This window comes from Lithobates pipiens, unplaced genomic scaffold (genome assembly GCF_037356315.1).
Source record: "Lithobates pipiens isolate NorthernLeopardFrog02 unplaced genomic scaffold, aLitPip1_a1.2 Scaffold_19, whole genome shotgun sequence".
Taxonomy (NCBI): domain Eukaryota; kingdom Metazoa; phylum Chordata; class Amphibia; order Anura; family Ranidae; genus Lithobates; species Lithobates pipiens.
The window spans coordinates 146,485,554-146,507,589 of record NW_027507764.1 but is presented as its reverse complement, the minus strand read 5'-3'; the positions used below and the strand labels follow the sequence as shown (position 1 = coordinate 146,507,589).

The window sequence follows — 22,036 nt, the reverse complement described above, 5'->3', positions numbered from 1 at the left end:
TAGTAAAACATTTTTTTTGCCAGTAAATCCCTTCACTTCCTGTTTCTTGTCTGGTAAAAGCCTAGGCTTATGACATCATGCACAGCTCTCTCGCTCACTCTCATGATAGTTTTCCAGGAAGGGAGACGGGTGATTAATCATAAGATGGCCAATGAGAGCTGCAGGGCTGTAGAGCCTGGAGGTGTGCCTCTGTATAAATCCAGGAAGTTAACAGGCAGCAGCTTCAGCTGCCCACAGTTAAAATGGATGCAGCCAGACTCAGTGTGGGGAGATTTCTGCAGCATATTTGGCAAGTACAGAATCAAATTAAATATAAAATAATGTGCAAAGTGGTTGGAGGGAAGCTTCAGAATGGCAAAGACATTTTTATTACAAATTATGTGAGCAGACTGCAGTTCCTCTTTAAGTTTGCCTTTATTGTATATTGTTTTCTCCTGTGTTTAAAAAAGAACAGTCGGTCCAACTGCCCTTTTAGTTTCTTTGAATATACTTTATAACAATACAAGATGTACAATATAGTAGATGTTGGTGGGAAGATTATCCACTGATTTCTTACATGTCTTGGGACACTCCAGTCTCCATGGAGTTTCCCTCCCCCTGTTGCATATCCTTTCCAATGCCAAAAATAATTTTGGTCTGTAAGCAGTTAGCACGTTTAGTAGATGTAAGCTCCATGTAACTTGTAGAAAAGTATTCCATGATTCCTGACTCTCCTGAAAATGACTTACTTTACATATTTTCAATATCCTATTGAATTACTGACATTAACACAGCTGCAAAGAACCAGCCTAAAGCACCATGTAAGCTTGCAGCACCCTTCTTTTGTGGCAGTTGCCTCCTTATAAGATTTTTGACAGGTAATTAAACAGATTCTCTGAATTGTAATAATATAACTAGTTTGTTGCCTTAAGTTAGAATAAACTAAAAAGTAACCATGCAGTATTCTCCTTGCTTGTATTTCAAACCCTCATGGCAAGGTAGCTGCTAATGAATTATTTAATAGAGAAATTCTTTGGATCGTTGACGCTAACAAAAAAAAATAAGGAGAGACATTTGGCAGTTGTGACTTCTGCATGTGAATCTTCAGTTTTAGTTTGAAAAACATTCACAGATGTTGTCATAAGGTGCTCGAAATCAAGGGAAACGGCATGAATATTTAATAACCTCTGGTTTCATTATTTGTAGTTCACATTAGTTGTTTGAACCTATTTACGATTATAAAAAGAAGAATGATGTTTCTGAGTCTCTGCAGGCCTTATTTTGTGTGATCTCATCCCAAAAAGTAAGTTGCAGAAGTTTTTGCTTCTGTTACAAGTCAGAGCGGGACTTGTTTTTGAACCATGCATTGCTATTTTAGTTGTTTCTTTTTCATTTTTTGCTGTGCTGGCATTCATTTCTTTTAGCTTTATTTTAATTTAAAGTAGAACTATAGGCAAACTTTTTTTTTCCATCTTGGATTGAGTATCGGAGGGTTATAACTAGGGTTACACCGATACCACTTTTTTAAGACTGAGTACTAGTACCAACATTTTTTTCAAGTACTCGCCGATACTGATTACCAATACTTTTTTTTTAATGTCAAGTGACATTAGCACTGATGGGCACTGATAGGTGGCACTGACTGATGGGCACTGATATGCAGCACTGATGAACACCGATAGGTGGCACTGATTGATGGGCACTGATAGGTAGGTGGCACTGATATGTTGCACTGATAGGTGGTATTGACTGATGGACACGGATATGCAGCACTGATGAGCACTGATGGCCGGCACTGATATGCAGCACTGATAGGTGGCACTGACTGATGGACACTGATTTGCAGCACTGATGAGTACTGATAGGTGGCATTGATATACAGCACTGATGGCTGTCACCTATGGGCACTGATAGGTGGCATTGATGGGTGGCACTTATGGGTACTGATGGGCGGCATTTATGGGTAATGATAGGTGGAATTGATGGGCAGGCAGAAATGCAGCACTGATTGCATTGGCAATTGATGGCATGATAAACGAATGATGAGAGACAATAACAGGATTTTGCAACTCGAGTATACAAGTGCTGCAACACCCATCTTGGTACACCCTGCACTCAGCCGCAGAAAGCCTACAGTCAGAAGGCAGCAGCGGACATCTTGTTACACCCAGCCCATAAATGTGACTGCAAGCTTACTGCGGCCGAGTGCAGGGTGTACCAAGATGGGCGTTGCAGTGTTCAATCTCTGATGGAGACATTGGCCATCACTTCCGTTAATGAATGCGAAGGCCCAGGTCACCGATTTTGACAGCACATGCGGGTGTGACCCACACCCCTGCCCCAGCCAGCTTTCCTTCTGCTGCTGCCAGGACTCGCTCTCCGCTCCACCCAATGACTTTTGGGAGTGCAGCTGCCTCTTGATGCAAAGGTATCAGTTTAAGCATCGGGAGCATTTGCCTGAGTATAAATACTTGGGCAAATACTCGGTATCGGCACCAATACCAATACTAGTATCGGTATCGGTGCAACCCTAGTTATAACCCCTGTTGGTTTATTTTTAGCCATCTGTGCCCCATTGGGGAATTTTACCTTCACTTTCTGTCCATTAGTCAATACATGATGTGAGAGGAAATCCTCAGCTGTACATTTTAGCCAATCAGATTCTAACTTTAGCTTGTTCAGTTAAGCTTTGACAATAAAACCTGGAAGCTGATTGGTTTCTATGCAGAGCTGCACCAGATTTTGCACACTCCAGTTTTCGTAAATCTTCCCCAATGCATTAGGGCAGCCGGTTTAGAAGAATGAGCTGCTCATCGCACCATAACTAACCAAAAATTGTGTGCTGTAATTACGGGATCACATCGCAACACTCTTTAGGTGTGAATGGACTATAAGTCTTTAGTCTTCGGTCACACTGTATCCAATTTTGAAATCTTGTGACTTCACTTGAAGCCACATGATTTTATTTTATTATTTATTTATTTATTTCAGGTACTTATATAGCGATGTCAATGTACGCAGCGCTTTACATATACATTGTACATTCACATCAGTCCCTACCCTCAAGGAGCTTACAATCTAAGGTCCCTAACTCACATTCATACATACTAGGGACAATTTAGACAGGATCCAATTAACCTACCAGCATGTCTTTGGGGTGTGGGAGGAAACCGGAGTACCCGGAGGAAACCCACGCAGACACAGGGAGAACATGCAAACTCCAGGCAGGTAGTGTCGTGGTTGGGATTTGAACCAGCAACCCTTCTTACTGCTAGTAAGTGCTATCCACTACACCACTGTGATTTCAAAGTCACATGTCAGCGCGACTTCAGGTGCTATTTGGAAGACATCTGTGCAACATCTATGCAAGTCGCACCTCAGCTTGCAAAAAGTAGTGTACTTTGAAAATTGTTGCGACTCTGATGGAGTCGGAGTTGCACCATTTTAACCGCTTCCATTGCTGACAATAGAATGTGACTTATCATGCGATTTGAATCAAATCGCAAGATAAGTCGCACTGGTGTGATTCATTGTGATTTATTTTTGTTTTTGCAACAAAATATGTTTAAAAATAAAGAAAAGTTTTGAATTGTCAGTTCCAGACCTGCACACTAGAATTCAGGTGCAGACTGAGCTTCCTTACTTTGCAGCAGATATATATATATGTTCATAGACATTGGTTGTTGTAGTTTGCTGGTTCGCTCAGCAGTGACTTCTGTCTCCTGATGATAGCAGCTTCTCAGAAATCTGAAGAGCAACAGCTGTACTCTAGGCAGGTCTTAGCTGAGAAAATACAGTCAAATTTATTCCTCCACTAAAATAATAATATATAGGATAAAGGTATTGTGTTAGCTAAAGTATGACAAGTCATCTTTAGGCCTCTTACACATCATACTCCTGTTTGAGCATCTACTTTTTCAGGCGTAATTTCAGGTGATTTTTTGGTACGTATTTGTGCGGACTTTCGCGTACATGCGTGCGCGCATGCGCAAAATTTGTCTCGTGTTCTCATTCTACACAATATGAAAATGGACATCTGTGCGTATTTGCGCACATGAGGCGTAAATTACTGACCAAAAATGCATTTTTTTTTACTAAACAATGTACGCCGCTTGTTTAGGTGCATGTGTGCATAGGCACATTACAATTCATGGGCTGTATTTGAGCTCAGTAAAAAAAAAAGCTGTACTGAGCTTTTACAAGCAGCAGTGTGCAAGAGGCCTTATAGAGTAATCAAAGTTTCCTAATTCAGAAAGCATAACATATTTTTATCTTTTAATGTGTACGTTTCAAAACCACAGATAGTGATATGTGGAACATAGATGTCTCCTTTGCAAGTAGGAATGCTGTAGAATATGGATGTATTCCCAGCCGTGCAAGTGATAGTTTGTTCTGAAATTTGTGGTCAAGGAAATTCCTTTATCATAGCATTTATTAATAAAAAGTCATATTCACAGTTTCAGCACTTGAACATATTTGGAACAGCAGTATGCGGGTTATAGTAGTTCAAGTAACAACATTGTGCAGCACTGTTTTTGTATGAAGAAAGTACTTGGTTTATGAAAACTCTTGGGATGTTGTCCAAGTTTTAAGATTTAAGAGATTGTATCTTGAGTTAGGCAATTCACAAGCATTTATTTATGACATTTGCAGTGTTGTTATGTGTTTAAAATGCAGAGGTTTTGATCCTAGTAAAAATGTTTTAATAGAAGTATACATTCAGTGAAAGTTTGGAGCGTAAAGGAAATAATTAAATCCACATACATTTTCAGCAAGTTTTCCTAAAGTACTTGATAAGGCAAAACGTGGTTCTTACTTTGAGAGGACATCAGTGTTATTGTCCTTTCAGAAAGGTAAAGTCCAACTCTAGGGTATATTTTCTAACGTAAATGAGGCACCAGGCAGGTTACAAAATATATAAGCAACTGCAACACTCATCTTTAATCCGTAGAAGGTCCCCACAGTACTGCTCTTTCATCACAAGATGTCCGTAGTCTTCTGATGTCCTTAGTCATTGAACCTGGAAGAATGATGACATATGAAAAAGTGGGTGCCTTGGAACTGATCCTAAGGCCCCTTTCACACTGGGGTGGGAGCGGCGTTGGCGATAAAGTGGCGCTATTTTTAGCGCCGCTTTACCGTTGTTTTAGCGGCGGTATGCGGCCACTAGCGGGGCGGTTTTAACCTCCGCTAGCGGCCGAAAAAGGGTTAAAACCGACAGCAAATTACCGCAAAGCGCCGCTGCAGCGGCGCTTTGCCAGCGGTATAGCTGCGATTCCCCATTGATTTCAATGGGTAGGAGCGGTGAATACACCGCTCCTTCACCGCTCCAAAGATGCGGCTAGCAGGACTTTTTTCACCGTCCTGCTAGTGCTCCGCTCCAGTGTGAAAGCACTCCAGCTTCACACTGGAGTGAAAGGGGCCAGATTTTTTTCCAGTGTGAAAGGGGCCTAAGGGAGCGGCACTTGGGCAACCTTCATTCATTTTCGGAGGATTGCCCTTGGCTAGAGAAGAGCCAAAACAGGTAGAAAACTCAGCTTGTCATGTGAACCTAATGAGGACATCTGAAAAGTTTTTAAAAAATCTACATTTGGGGGTCTTCAAGAGTTGAGTGCAATTGGGGGCAGGGGGCTGAGCCTTGAGTTAAAGTGTTACTAGGACCCAGCATTCACTATGGCCACTTTCACACAGGCTGTCCAATCAGGTCCACCTGTCAGTTTTTCAGGCGGACCTTCCATGCATCCTTATGGAGTGGCAGATGTCAGCGGTGACATGTCCGCTGACACACGCTGCTATCCGATCATATTTGCAAAATCCAGATGGATGGTGGTCCTATTTTCCATCCATCTGGAGGATTGGATCAGAGGTGATCGGATGAAAATGGAGAGGCGGTCCATTTTCACCCAATCTCCCCATAGAGGCGAGGGAGACAGGGTCTGTCTTTGCTCGGCACAGTGAGCGGAGAAGGACCTGTCATCTGCCTGCTCAGCGGAGATCAGCGGAGTAATTCCTTGCTGAGCAAGTGGAGTCCATCCAACAAAGGCGCCCATCTGAAAGTGGCCTATATCTCCCACGGTACACATAACTTGGAAATGCAATTATTTTAGTAAATATAAACAGCTAAATACCTTTTCTCATCAGCAGTATATAGCACCATCGGTGTCTGGTAAAGCTTGTGGGAGGAGTTTTGATTCTCTTCTGACTGTCCTATAATGCTGCAGGACTCCTGACCCTCTGTCTGGACAGTGCTGATTGACTCTGTGCTGATCACATGCACCCTCCCAGGAAAAACAAACTCTCAAGTAATACAGACCAAACTGAGCATGTCCAGAGTGACTTCAAAGGCTCTGTCTTATCAGGAGATGGATTAGGGACAGTGGATGAAGGGAAGGATCAGAGAAGACAGGATCAAACAATGCAGAAGTTTAACCAATTAGGTTCCACCGTGAATATAAAAAGCATACTTTACAGCATATACAGACTGATTTTACTGTTGTGGGTTTAGTAACACTTTAAACTTTAAAGTAAACGTATCAAATGTGGGTTGCTGTTCCTGACCTGATCTGAAGTCTTTAGCGGCATTCATGCAGGCTGCTGACCGTGGCTGCCCACAGATTCTTGCCAATATCTTTGCGCACACAGTATATGTGTTGCACTAACTCCCGAAGGAGCTGCTGGTAAGATTTTGGGCTTACCGTTACCTTCTGTCTTCCTCGTTGCACGTCTAGGGGTGTCCAGTGGTAATGGCCCAGTAACTTGAGAGACCTACAACAGACCCACTTGAATGGATTTTTTTGTAAAATGTAGACAATGACAGTCTCTTAAATTGGGATCAGAGGGTTGGAAAGGAATTCAGGTACTCTTAGTGTCAAAGTCAAAATGTTGAAGAACTTGCTTACTTTGACTGCATCCAGAGAATAGCCATTCACAACTGGATTATCACTCAGGTTGGACAGTCCTTCTCTCACAAAGCCTAGCAGCCAACAAGGTGCTTACTCAGGAACACGTCTCTGCCACAGAAATTGTTGTAGAATGTACAAGATAATGTCTCTGCCACAGACGTTGTTGTAGAACACGTAGGGAAACTTAAGCTTGAAAACACTTGTAGGATACCTGGATCTTTCAGCCACCTTGGCGATATCCACAAGACCGGATTCTCTCAATTACTTCAGCCCTTCCAGGCTCTTACTAAGAAACCAACCCTTACATGGTCTTCTTCTGAAGAGTTCTCTCCTGGAATGCTTGAAGTCACTGGGTCTCTCCCAAACCGGAGACGGCACCCAACCACCTCAGAATCATTCTTTAGTTTCCTTGCCTCGGGCTAGCCAGCCCAGAGACATCTAAATCTGGTGGATCTGCACCCCAGGCCATAGCCTTCTTCGGGGCTGGTCAGGAGGACCAGGACCATGAAGTCAGTGCATCATTCTGGACCGGAACCCCGAACCACGTGATGTCCGCATCTTAAATACCCTCTCCCAGAAAGCACAGTGAGAGCGTCACTCCCACTGGGCAGGCTCCGAGAGAGAGTAACTTAAGCACCTTATCAGACCATAGTTCCATGCCTACCAGAAGAGACAGTGCCCCCAGTGGCCAGGCTGAACATTTCACAGTCCAGTCAGACTGATGCTGAAGTCTAATTTAGATAATTGTACCCAAACCAAACTGCAGTTTAGGCAATTTTAACTTTGAAAATAATACATAGCGCATGCTCTTCAGGAGCCGCGCTACATGCGCAAACAGCAGCAACAGCTATCAGGTTTGTACTCTGTACAAAGTAATGGCTGGCACTGCTGCGCATGCAACCACTCATCCAGTTGCTTACATGTGCATAGTAGGGACACGCGGTGAGGTCAGTGGCTGGCGAGACACTGGCTAATATCAGAGCCAGATACACACAGGCTACATATGCTGCAAACAAGCAATAGCAATAATTATATCACTAGACCACCTCTGTAACTCTATTGATGAAACAGATAAAGCACACTTGAAAAAGAACGACCACAATTTTATTCTCTAGGGTATCTGCTAAAAATATATATATAATGTTTGGAGGTAATTTTCTAGCAAACAAATGATGTATATGTAGGCAAGAATTGGCCTGGATGGCAAGGGGTTAAAGCGGAGTTCCACCCTGAATTTTTTTTTTCAGAATCAGACTCCTCTAGACCTTTAAAAAAATATTTGGCGGAAAACATTTTTTTTATACTTACCAGAATCGCCGTGTTGCTATGCAGTCCTCCTAATCTGCCACTTCCTGGTCTGCGGAGCTCCACGTCACTTTCTCCCTCGCCTGTGTTCCTGGAAAATGATGTGTCATAATTTCCCAGGAGCCTGTGGGCAGTACTGTGATCAAAAATTGCATTATTTCCTGACAGGAAATTACGCGATTTAAGGCGAATCACAGTGCCAAGATGTGTTTATATCCACAACGGGGCGTGACCTTCCTCCATCGCTGCCCGTTGTTATGGCAACTTTGGAAACAATTGCGCTACAGCCGTCGGTGAATCGCACATGCGTGAGATGGAGAGGTGCATGCTGGTTACTCAGCATCTACCTTTCCAAGGCTTATTTAGGAAGAGATATCGATTGGAATTCACATGCCCACAATCATGATGGCAACGGCCACAACAGGAGGGAGGAAATTGTAAGTAGTACATTTATATTTTAGAAAGATCCACAATTAACCATGTATAATCGTTTTTTATTTTGAAAATGAATGATGCTCGGATCAATTTAAAAAAAATAACAAAAAATTAACTTCGCTTTAATTACCAAAAGTAACTAATATACAAATAACTATTATTTATTGTTTTTAAGGTAATTTACCATATTTTCAAAAACTACTCAAGCAGGTGGCTTAATGGAAAAATTACTGAAGTTTGAAGTTATAATTTTACAGTAAATAGATAAATAATAAATTATTATGTTATAACATATAGCATATAAATATATGATTTAGCTAGAGATATATATATATATATATATATAGATATATATAGATATGTGATTTAGTGCCTCCACTTCAGCATTTTTTATTGGACAGCTTGGGCCAATGGTACTTTACCATTGGTCCAAGACTCCAAGCTGTCCATTGAGCTCAGTGTCTCTGACAAGAAGTGAGGAGAGGCACTGTGAGCTCATCCTCAGTCTGCTACAAACAGAGTGTGCCAGCTTGTATTTAAACTAGCCGCTCTATATGTAACTTCTGAAAAGGTGCACAAGAAGCTCTGTATCTCCAGAACCATAGATAGTGGGAGCCCCAAATTGTGGCCAGTGGTGGGGTAGGACTTCAGCTACCTACCCCCAAGCTTGATAATTTTTTTTATGCTCTGCCTCATCTGCTTCCCCTGACTGCACATTCCTGGTGAATAGGGCATCTTACTGGCCCTGTACATAGACAGTTTGCACCCATGGATTTATTCATTATGAAGTTTGTGGTGCCACATCAAAACATCATGCTTGAACATAAACCTGCCAGTAGTCCTTTCAGATCTCACTGCAACAGTTTTTCTATTATTACATAATTGTAAAGATAAAAAGTTAGTTATGCCTGCATATCTCCAACATTAATTTCACTATGAAAGGAAACAGATCATATTAACTGTCCAGTGTACAGTCCACGCCAGCAAGGAGGCACCAATACAAATTGAGGTGGGCTTTCAAGGGGCCAGGGGTGCTGTCCTAGATGGTCCACTGATTTTCAATCCCTTGTGCATCACATTACCTTATGGGGATGGGTGTTTCCTAATCAATCACAGCTGAAGTGGTAAAGTCACACAGAGATAGAATTTCTCCAGGGTATGTAAGGACTTTTAAGAGTGCTCCAAAAGCTATGTAAGCCTGTAACCACCTTTCCCGACTCTCTGGAAATTATTTGCACATAACGATCCTGAAATTCTTTAGAATCTGTACAAACAAGATATTAACCCCAAGCCAACAAGGCTGCCTTAGTCCCCAGAGCCTCAAGATTTTGTGCAAATGGACGGAGTTTCTGGCTGCACACAATCTTACAGCGGTTAATTGGCCAGTTTGTACGCCCCAATAGCACAATGTGCTGCCAGGTGCAGAGTTGGCATGTGGCCACCTCTGAACTCAGGAGCCTATCTGCCTCAGATCAGACTGAGGCATTTATCTTTTTTGTTGCCAGTCATTCAAGTTACTGTTGTTTTGTGTCAGCCGTTCAAGGTACTAAAATGCTCACATTTTAAGAAGGAAAGGTTGTTTATGGCAAGTCGCAATAATAACCACTCCTTCAGTGGTATAAGGTCTCTTACTGCCATCTTCTTCCTGGCTTGGAATAAGTACAAGGATTGACCTTATTCCTCACACCCCCCAGCAGCTGGTGCTGTCTGCTATCCAACAAGGGCCAGTTCACACCACATGCAGTCCAGTACAGTCCAGTACGTTATGCATGTATAGTAGGTTATATGGCATAGTTCACACCAGTGTTTGCAGTTACAGTGCGTTCCAGTTCCAGAAAAAAAAGTAGAACATGCTGCATTTTTCCTGCACTGGACTGTACCGGAATGGTGTAAAACGCATCAAAAACACACTGGAATACACCAGAACCCACCTAAATGCACCAACAACGCACTGGAACACATATGTCCTTATTTAAGGTTAAGAAAAAAGTTGGAAAAAATACACTGCACTGCATCAAAAACGCCCTGGAATGCATTGAAAACGCTCACGCAGAAAAGAATCTGGAATGCATTCGAACTGCGTTTCTATGGTGTAAACTGGCCCCAAGGGCTGGTTCATCCCACAAAAACGCACTCTAGATCCGTTTCTAGATGCATTCTTGTATGCACGTTTTTAACATGTTTTTGGCGCATTCCAGTGCATTTTTGATGAGATTCCGGATGCATTCCAGGTGGTTTTTTTCTTTTTTTTTCGCGTTTTTGATGTGTTCCAGTGCGTTTTTTTATGCGTTTTACTGCATTCCAGTACAGTCCAGTGCAGGCAAAATACAGTATGTTTTACTTTTTTTTTCTGGAACTGGAAATCCTTGTAACTGACTGCACTGGTGTGAACTATGCCATTGGAAACCATATAACTTATTTTTCATGCATTTTTGATGCACTGGACTGCATGTGGTGTGAACAGCCCCCCCCCCCCCCAGCACTAGGGTGCTCAACCTGTGGCCCTCCAGCTGTTGCAAGTCCCATCATGCTTTTGCCTTTGAGAGTCATGCTTGTAACTGTCAGTGGCTTGCAATGCTTCATGGGATTTGTAGTTCCGCAGCAGCTGGAGGGCCACAGGTTGAGCACCCATGCCCCAGCCATGCCCCAGCCATGCCCCAGCCAAGCAAGCATTTAAACCATGTGGTGTGCAGTGAACCTTTATTCATAAGTACATTGAAAATCATTCCAGTTTGGCTTTAAGATTGAAGCAAAGCCAGATTCACATGGAGCGTTACTGAGCCACCATACTGCCCAAGTATTTAGAAATATGCTTCTTTTCTAATTTCAGTGACATTTTCTGAACAGTTAAAATCAAGAGTGGGAATGCTTTTTGGACACATAAATAGCCACATTCAAACTTCCCTACGCAGGAAATTGGAAATCTGCTGAAAAATTGCCTCTAGGGCCATTATTAACTCTGTTGGTGTTTTGTACCTTGCTAAAGTTAATGTAGTTCAAAGAAAGTAGCCTTTCTATTTTTTTTTCCTGAGTAGCAGAAAAAAGTTTTTTTTCCAACTTCTCAATTTACTAATATACCAGACTGACCCTAACTCTCATTATTTATTATTTTAATCCTTCGATTATTATTCAATTATAATCTAGCTGTGGGAAGCATACATTTTACGTTTTACTAAAAAATCCAAAGCCTATTTATTCAAATTTCCTTGTTTTAGACCTTTGGGTACAATTTAGATTTGGCTAGATATTAGCTGCTTGGATAAATTGTTAGCGTATCACAGTATTTTACAGACATTTTTGTGTGTCTGTGAGACCATTGTACTGTGGGTAAGGCAGTGACAACCCCAGGGGAAGGCTTAGCACTGATTAAAGAATAACTCATAATTCCATTATGATTATTAAACTGGTAGTAAAGCTTCTAAAATAAAGTTTTGTATGAATTACATAGTAGCATATTATGAAATACTTATCTTCCAATGGCACACTGTCACCGCTGACAGGGCTTCCATCTTCAATTGGTCTTCTTTCCGGGTTCGCGGGCTCCAGCCATCTGACTAGCTGTATCACAGTGACGTCACTCCCATGGGAGTCCCAGACACGGTACAGTTCTCTAAAGGAACAACACAAGTATGCCATACCTTCAGAGTCCATTCCCTGGTGAAGTCACTGGCTGTTGCTTGCTGGAATATCTCCTAAATGATGCACGCTTAAGAGATATTCATTTAACCTACAGGTAAGCTTTATTATAAGCTTACCATGTAGCTAAAAATTACACACAAGGATTTACTACCACTCTAATGTGTTCTGGTCCTCAGGGGAAAAAGTACATGTAGTGCTACTTTGTCCCATCATTCCATCTTCCTATGTGGTGTGAGGTCAAACAGGGCACCCCTCCTCCCTCCATGGTCATCCGAAAACACAGCTAGCAATAGGGATGAGCTTCGTGTTCGAGTCGAACATACGTTCGACTCGAACATCGGCCGTTCGCCGAATTCCAAACGTTATGGGCCGGTCGCGCCAAATTCGTGTGGCGCTCACGGCCCACAATGCACTGCGATGGTGCAGTGCATTGCTGGTTCATGATTGGCCAAGCATGCACTGTGACCCCACATGCTTGGCCAATCACAGCGCCGGCAGTGAGGAGAGCCATGATTGAATCATAGCTCAGGCTGTGTAGTACACGCCCCACACTATATAAGGCCGCCAGCGCGGCCGCCTTGTGTAGTGTGTTGGCATCTGTAGCAGTTAGTGGGTGTTCTGTGTACCTTCAACACAGTATACACCGATCGTTATCGGCCAATTTTTCGTTCTTGCTCTTCTGTAGTGGTTGTTGTCTGCGTGCCCTGACCACAGTATACACCGCTATATTCACCTATATAGCTAGCGATATATCTTTCTTTTATAATAGAGCTTGCAGTCAGTGTTAGGAGATTGTGCGTGCTGTCTGCGTGCTCTGAACCCAGTATACACCGCTATATCCACCTATATAGCTAACTATCTTGCTCGTTTTAAATAGAGCTTTCAGTCAGTGTTAGGAGATTGTGCGTGCTGTCTGCGTGCTCTGAACGCAGTATACACTGCTATATCCACCTATATAGCTAAATATCTTGCTCGTTTTAAATAGAGCTTTCAGTCAGTGTTAGGAGATTGTGCGTGTAATCTGCGTGCTCTGAACGCAGTATACACCACTATATCCACCTATATAGCTAAATATCTTGCTCATTTTAAATAGAGCTTTCAGTCAGTGTTAGGAGATCGTGCGTGCTGTCTGCGTGCTCTGAACGCAGTATACACCGCTATATCCACCTATATAGCTAACTATCTTGCTCATTTTAAATAGAGCTTTCAGTCAGTGTTAGGAGATTGTGCGTGCTGTCTGCGTGCTCTGAACGCAGTATACACCGCTATATCCACCTATATAGCTAAATATCTTGCTCGTTTTAAATAGAGCTTTCAGTCAGTGTTAGGAGATTGTGCGTGCTGTCTGCATGCTCTGAACGCAGTATACACAGCTATATCCACCTATATAGCTAAATATCTTGCTCGTTTTAAATTGAGCTTTCAGTCAGTGTTAGGAGATTGTGCGTGCTGTCTGCATGCTCTGAACGCAGTATACACCGCTATATCCACCTATATAGCTAAATATCTTGCTCGTTTTAAATAGAGCTTTCAGTCAGTGTTAGGAGATTGTGCGTGCTGTCTGCGTGCTCTGAAAAAGACGGACAGCAAAACAAATTATACAGGGATGATAACCCTTCCCTATGTTTTCCAAAAAGCTTAAAAATAGTTTTTTTGACTGGAGCTACACTTTAAAAATGTACCAGTTGAAAATTACAAACAGATTCAACTTAACACAACAAACCTACACAGTCCCTGTCTTGTTTGCACCGCCTGTATACTGCTGTTCTGAGTATATAGGGCCTGGGGGCCACACGTATTTCCTTTTTTTAATATGGGTACGGGGTTCCCCTTAATATGCGTACAAGACCCAAAGGGGCTGGTAATGGGCAGGGAGGGCTACCCATGCCATTTTTCTCAATGATTTTCAACCATATTGCAGGAACCAGATATAACATTAAAACCACAAGCAGTTTTAAATTACGTTATTTCCGTTAAATGTCATTTTGTGCAGGGACTGTTCTAAACACGGGAAACACGTGGCACTTCACAGGCATACTAGAGACATCCCCCAGGCATGATATTTAAAGGAATATTTCACTTTTTTTTTTTCACTTTAATCGTCATTAAAATCAGTGCTCCCGCCAAAACGGCCGTTTTTAAAAGTTTTTTTTGCATTGACCCATGTCCCCTGGGGCAGGAACCAGGTCCCCAAACCCTTTTTAGGACAGTATCTTGCATATTAGCCGTTAAAATTAGCACTTTTAATTTCGAACGTTCGAGTCCCATAGACTTCAATGGGGTTCTAACGTTTGTACGAATTTGGGGTCCGTTCGAAAGTTCTGGTGCGAACCGAACCGGGGGGTGTTCGGCTCATCCCTAGCTAGCAAGGAGATGGCTGCTGTGATAGACTGCACTTTTCACTGTTTCCAAGCACTTGCCTGTGAAAGCATCTCACATGGATTGCAGAGGGAGGGGAGCTTGTCAGCTAAAATGGTCCAGGCAAGAGGGCAAGTGCTTGGAAATAGAGAAAGTGCATCCTGTCAAATCACTTGTTTCCTTGCTAGCTGCATTGTCTGTCCGCTGTGGATGGAAGCTGGGTGCCTTGTAAGATCAAAAAGTTAGCTTTAGGCCCTTTTCACACATGCTATTCACTGCTTGTCAGTTTTTTTAGGTGGGCCTGAACGGATGCTCCATGCAGGTCAATGGAGCGATGGATATCAGCAGTGACATGTCCGCTGATATGTGATCTGCTCCTCTCCGATCTGCTGAATCCAGATGGATGGAAACCCTATTTTCCATCTGTCTGGCGGATCGGATGAAAATGGACAGGCGGATCTGTTTTTATCTGATTCCTCCCATAGAGGAGAGCAGAGATCTGACAGGTCCATCCATGCACAGTGAGCAGAGACGGACCTGTCATCCGCCAGCTCAGTGGGGATCAACAGAGCGATCCCTGCTGAGCAGGCAGAGTCTGACCTTGTCCTGGCACTGCAAATTACTACATGTACTTTCTCCCGTGGGAAACAGAAAACAATAAAAATGGAAGTGAAATATCTTCTTTAAGCCTTTACAAGAATGGGCCCAACGTTGATATAGCACCCCCAGTAATTCAACCTCTTCTCATCCCTGTGTCTGTAATGTTCTGACTGCTTCAGTGTTCAGTTTTATTTATTTGCAAAATTTGCAACTGCTGAGTGGCTTCTGGTTAGAAGTAACTTATGCAGCACACTAAACATAAGCGAGGTGGAAAAATTAGAAGAGACCAGCTTGACCAGTAAGAACCTATGGGAGAGGACATGTACAGGCAGGACACCCTTTCTTTTGTATTTGTTCAGTCATGGGGAGGGTGGTGCCAGCAGCAATTTGCTAAGCACTGATATAGTACCAGAATTTAAATAGTTTTGTCACCATGGCTAGATTATGCCTTTTGGCTGTCTAAGTTAAACTCTAAAATGCTTTTTTCCATAATCTATCTGTGCACTTAGAGTTCTGCAGTAATCATTTATTATTGATCTTAAATCACCAGAGAGAAATGTTTTGCTCTAGCATTTTCAGTCTCTCTGTTTTGAGCAGAGTTTATATTTACCACCCTGCGATGTTGCAGGCATGTTCAAGGCCTCTGAACTGTTTTTTCGACCAGCAGGTGGCAGGGGGCATGTGTCACGTAGCAGGGTGCCTAAGCTGTTTTTACAGTATAAACAAGCAGGGGGGGGCTAGCCACACAGCAGGGTGCTTAAGCTGCATTCTTTATTTAGGCCAAGAGGAGAGGAGGAGGTGTGTGCCAAGTAGCAGGGTGCTGGAGCTTCTTCTTTGATTTACCCCAGCATGTGGTAGGGGATATGTGGCAAACTAACAGGGTGCCTGAGCTGCTTACTTTATTTGGACCAGCAAAATGGATATGCCTAGTGGTAGGGTGCCTTTATTTAGTCCAGGAAGGAGCACATGAAAATTAGCAAAGTGTCTGGCCTGCAGAAAAAGATGCCGGTAAAGCAGCTTGTTATAGGGAAAGAAGACTACTTGTTGCCCACTGAAGGTAAGCTAGCACTACAGTTTCTGCTGTCCCTATTCTTTTATTTGCAGTTTTCTATCTTTTATTCTTAATAACTAAGCCTAACTGAGATTCTAGAAGGATATCTAAATAAGGTGATTTTTTTTGGGTAAGAGACTGTGTGAGTGAGCGACTATAGAAAATGGATTATCTCATGCACATTGTTAAATAGAGCAATAAACATTTTCCTGGAAAACAAAGCTGTTGTATAAATGGAACATGACCCCGTACTCATGGTTGGAATCACAGAAGAAAGCAGTGGGAATTCAGAAGAGGATATATTTCTTTAAGAAATGTTTGTTGATGGATAACAAAATCCTCAGTGGGCTCTATGGCATTGTCTATAAATGGAAGTTGGAAGCAGAGACGATTTCCTTTTAAAGAGCCAATGGGAACCATTGTGCCCAACTTTTAAATAAGGATTTGGAAACACCTGGGAGCTTGTTTTGCTTCTGAGCAATTTAAATGTATATTACACAATACATTGTTTCCATATCAAAAATGTTCACATAATTTTTCATACACCAAATAGCAATATACAGTATTTGATATTATACAGTATATATACAGTATTATATTATAATTACATTTTTGTTGTGTCAAGATAATTTTTTTGATTATGTTCATGTTTGAAGGATAGCTTTAGTTTCAAAAACAAATATGGCCCTTTTAGCAGGTTGTAAGTTCTAGGCCCTTTTCACACAGGCCGTGTCTATTCCAGTAAACAGGGGATCTGTTAGCAGATCTCTGGCTGAACTGGAGTTAAATATGTCTGTTCAGTTTTTTCTGCCCAGACCTTAAGGGACCTATGTTAGGTCTTGGGCATGCGGATATAAACAAATGCACATCGGTTTACATCTGGCTATCTCAGATCTGTCATGTTTAGGCCTCAAAAGATGGAAAAGGACACAGAAATGTTCTGTTTTTATTTCTGACCTAGACAGACTTGGAGGTAAATCGATGTAAATGGATGCACATCTGTTTACATCTGATTACCGATAGTCTTAGCCCTTGTACACATGGTCGGACTTTCCGACAACCAAATCCACACACTTGGACAAAGTTGTCAGAAAATCCGATTGTACTTAACGTGATGATGTTATTTCGTTAGGACGGGACTACGTTCAGGCTAGTAGCCAATAGCTTTTGTCTAGGAATTTGATCTGAGCATGTGTGGCACTTTGTCTGATCGGAATTCTCTACACATGATCGGACAAAGTCCTATCGGATCATGTTGTCGGAAAATTTTATAGCCCAGCTGGAAAACTTGGTCCGTCGGATACTCCGATGGAAACAGTCCGATGGAGCCCACACACTGTCGGATTATCCAACAACACGGTCCTATCGGACATTGTCCATCAGAATGTCCGACCGTGTGTACAAGGGCTTACATTGAGCTCCATTCAGAACTGCCTGAAAAACTGGCAGTCTGATCTAAATTGAGCGACCATGTGAAAGGACACTTATTCAGTACATTGCATAGATATTGCACCCCCCCCCCCTTTTTTTAGGGAGCGCTTGAACATACTTTGTGAAATAATTTTTTTATTTACAGATTTTATGCATTCATTGTTATGTTTTTAAAAATTTGGAAGTGTAGAACATATATATGAATTATTATATGAATATGAAGTAGATTGTATGCTGGACTACTCTAATCAGCTCTCTCTGCCGAGTTGGGCAGATGCTGACTTTCCAGCATGCATGTCACTTTCCTGTTTGGTTTAATATTGCAATGGGCTTATGAGATTCCAAGGTAAAATTAAAATAAAGTATGACATCAACATAAATGAACAATCAGACATGCGATCATAAGTGGACAATATATTTGGGGGCATTCTCAACTCTAGAAATGAATACTTTAGTTGCATGAGCATTAATGTATAGAACATTGAAGCAGGACAGGGAGTTGCACACAGACTGTCCCAACAAGTAGCTTATCTTTTTTTAGCAATATGACATGGTTTTCTAACCTGATCATGCTTCCAAGCAAAGTCTCCAGAATGGTTTTTGGGGGACTGTTGCATGCTTCTCTTTAGACAATCATCACCTGATTTATCTGGAAATTCAGGAACTGTCATCTAATGTCTATAGGTTCTGAAAGGGAAGGAAGAAATGCGATATGCTGTTGAGATTGAAATGAGAAGAGAAGCCTTAGGCCGCGTACACACGGGCGGACTGTTCGCCCAACTTTGTCCGCTGAACAGTGTTTGGGCGGACAGTCCGCTCGTGTGTGGGCTTTCAGCGGACAGTTTCAGCGGACAGTTTGACGAACAAGGTTTTTCGGAAATTCCGTAAAACTGTCCGCTGAAACCTTGTTTCAGCGAACAGTCCGCTCGTGTGTAGGCTTGTTCGTCAAACAAAGTTGCGCGCATGCTCAGAAAGGATTTTCACGCCGAAAGTTATAATGCAGTGTATAGGACGTCGTATTTTTCGCCCCGTCGTACGTGCCGTTCACGTCATCGCGCACGGTTTCAGCAAACTGTTCGTTCGTCGTGTGTGGCCATGTCCGTCCATGCTAATTTTGAGCGGACTGTTTGCCGAAAATGTTGGACGGACAAAGTTGGGCGAACAGTCCGCCCGTGTGTACGCGGCCTCAGAGAAAACAAATAAAGAATCTCTACAAGAAAAATAGGGAGAACATTGGACATATTCTATAAAATGCTGGACCTTGAGGGCAGTGGTGAACAGTCAACAACGGGGCTTGTGTAAGGCCAATTTTTAGGCCTCCTATTCAACTGTTGGCCAAGTAAAAAACATACGCACTGCTTATTGGTTGGCAACCAGATGGAAGTCAGCAGTGTCCAAGCCTGTGACAGTGGAGAGCTCTAAGTATCTGTCTTACCCAAATCTAGTAAGAGTTGTCCTTGTGCATCTTCACAGTAAGCACAGATGGCATGACCCCCCCCCCCCCACTCATGGTATCATGGTACCTCTGCACCCACCTGATGTTACTTTCTTGCCTTCCCATTAGTGATCTTTAATCTTTCATATAATATGACTTTTCTTTAACTCTTGGAACATCTGGAAATACTGGGACATTCAACGTGCTATAAATATCTATGGGTCTCCTAACTGAAAGTGTCTGTGGGAGATGATTTGCTTGTTGCCCGCAGCGCACAGGCTCCTCTTTTAGTATTCTAGTAAAATATAAAGGGTGAAATGGCTTATTTTAAGTTTTTCTTCAGGCAACAAGGATAGTCCCTCCTTTCAATAGTTTCAGTCATCATGGTGATGGTTAAAGACTGTTATGTATTTGAAAACGTGCACACCTCTAGCTACACATCTATACATACTGTAGCTACAATCTGTGTGATAATAAATTAAGTATACAGTTTGGTTATATTCATTGTATATGTGTTATTTCTACTTCCAGCTCAAATCCCCAATTCACCTGCAGTTCGAGTTTCCTCTCTACGTGACCTCCCCGCCAAGCTACAAGATCTGTACCAGCAGGGCTTCACCGTGACAGCTATACATCCATTTATTCAGTTCAGTGAGGGCAGTGAAAGGACTCCCCTGGAGGAGATGTTCCGAGTAGTCCTCATCAAGAAAACAGAAAGGTAGTTAACTATTCATGCCAAGACATGTGCCGTGAGATTATATTATCTGCTAGTTTGTTTTTCTTTCTTTCTGTACTGTTCCTGTAGAGTTTTTACAAATTTTAGAAGGGGGAAAGGGTAGACGTTTTGACATTGTTTTTATTGCTGTCTGTAGCTTCATTTTCTGATGACTACCTCTCTGACTATTACTTGTATGGGCACCTCGAGGACTGAAAATGTGGCAGAATCACAGACAGAAATAAAAACTTTTGTTCAAAACATAAAAAAAGACAATAAATATTTTTTGGCTGTAGGGTTCACTCTACTAGAAACTGGAATTTTATTGGTGGGCTGAATCTCTAACTGGACTTCTGTATGTCACAGGACGTCCGTAGCAGACCCTCCCAAATTTCCTATCTCAACACAACCTAACATGGTATTGCAGGGGGAGTCTTATTCTTCCTTTTGTGATATTATTTTTGCATTTTTTAAAAAGATTGTATTTTAGTTGAATAGAAAATCAAGGAAGAGAGAGTGAGTGGCCCTCATAACTGCAGCATCTGGGCAGACCTTACAACTGGCTGTAGAGAGCTTACATCAGAAGGGAATAAAAAGGTTTGCAGGTAGTTTAACACATTGACATCTACCAAAATAATTACATATCAGTATTTGGGGAATTGTTTGATAAAGTGTTTGTTACCCCAACATTTCATATTCCTTATATGTGCCTGCTGTACCATGTACTTGTATGAGAAAATATCCTGTTCTCTTTGTATTACTTTCTTTGTGTGAAATTGGTGTTCCTCCCAGTCCCTCTGCTTTCCTATTAAAAACAGACTACACTAAAGAGGGGAACACACTGTGGTCAGTTCTCAGCCTGCTCTCCTCCAATAATCATACTTGTCCTGACGCACCACCTCTGCAAAGCCTTTCACTGGGAAGATCAGTGTCCCGTTGTTTCTCCTCCCCCAGCTCTTATGCAGCTGAGAATGGAGGAAATAGAGAGCATGTAATCACTTATTAAAAAAAAGGGAAAAGGTCGTTTTTTTTTTTATATATCTGTACACTGATTTCTTCTTTTAATTTCTAATTGAAACTGAAAGGCTTATTTTACAAGGTGATCATTTACAAACACTTTAAGTAATGCCCAGACTGCATTTATTATATTGTCACTAAGGGGCCAAGGGGTCTCTTTTTTAAAATATTTGCTGTGTGAATTCCTCAAGAATTTGCCCAGCCGTTACAAATAATCCCCATAATGTCTATTTCCTATTATTGTCAGCACCATCTGCTGACCATTATGCAGTATTTTCCTGATTGAAATATTTCAGGAGAATACTGCATTAGAGCCACCAGATGGAGCTGGCAGTCAAAGAAAATAAAACATATTAGACACGTTCCAGTAATTAGTTATGATGATTTTGCGAAAACTTGAGCAACTCATACAGTGATTTTTTTTAAAACATAGACCCCCCCCCCCCCCTCCCCCCAACACAAAATTTTAATTTTTTTTGTCTTACTTTGCCTTGTTAACCTAAATTCTGCAAGATTAATGTATGGTGTGCAGGGGATGTTTAGCGAGGTCAGATGACTTCCATTAGTTCAAGAAACACAATCAATCCATCTTTTTCTTATTCACTGGTCTGGTCTAACATTCGTTTTTACTAAAATATTGACATAATGCAAGGCGTTGGTCTTGCACAAAAATACGTCATTGTCAGGTGTGCCAAGGGAAGTATGTCTAAACACAGCCATAAGCAAAGCAGCTGTTAATTTTAAATGTATACTAATATGACATCAACGGTATGACAGTTCCCTGGGTACCGATCTCAAGATGAATGTTTACATGGATACAAACTGAGATCAGGCCTTACTCTTCCACAATATTTCCCTTGTGTTCATTTATATAAAGGTGTTAGGAATTTGCTGTAGCAGCTGTAAGAAGATGTACACTGTCAACAGAAAACTGTCATCGCTGAGGTCATTTCTACACAATAGTGTACTGTTTCACTAAATACAGAGAACGTCTTTCTACAATTTCCTAGACCCGTAATGAAGTAACACCTTTAGTGAGGGTACGGCGTGTTTAATATTCATTGCTAATAAATAGATTTGCACTTGCCATACTGAATGATATGGTAATGAACATTAACCAGTATTGCTTTAAGATATGGATTCCTGTTTTGCTTCTCTTATCCTTCTTC

At 41.9% G+C, this 22,036-nt stretch overlaps 1 protein-coding gene across 2 annotated transcripts in view; it reads left to right on the top strand.

Annotated features, from left to right (window-relative positions):
- RFTN1 (raftlin, lipid raft linker 1) overlaps window positions 1–22,036 on the top strand; it is a 477,341-nt gene that overhangs the window by 198,706 nt on the left and 256,599 nt on the right. For both annotated transcript variants that reach the window (XM_077491379.1, XM_077491378.1), the window contains one exon: window positions 19,667–19,853. In XM_077491379.1, coding sequence (XP_077347505.1) covers window positions 19,667–19,853 — 187 coding nt within the window. The remainder of the gene's footprint in view (window positions 1–19,666; window positions 19,854–22,036) is intronic.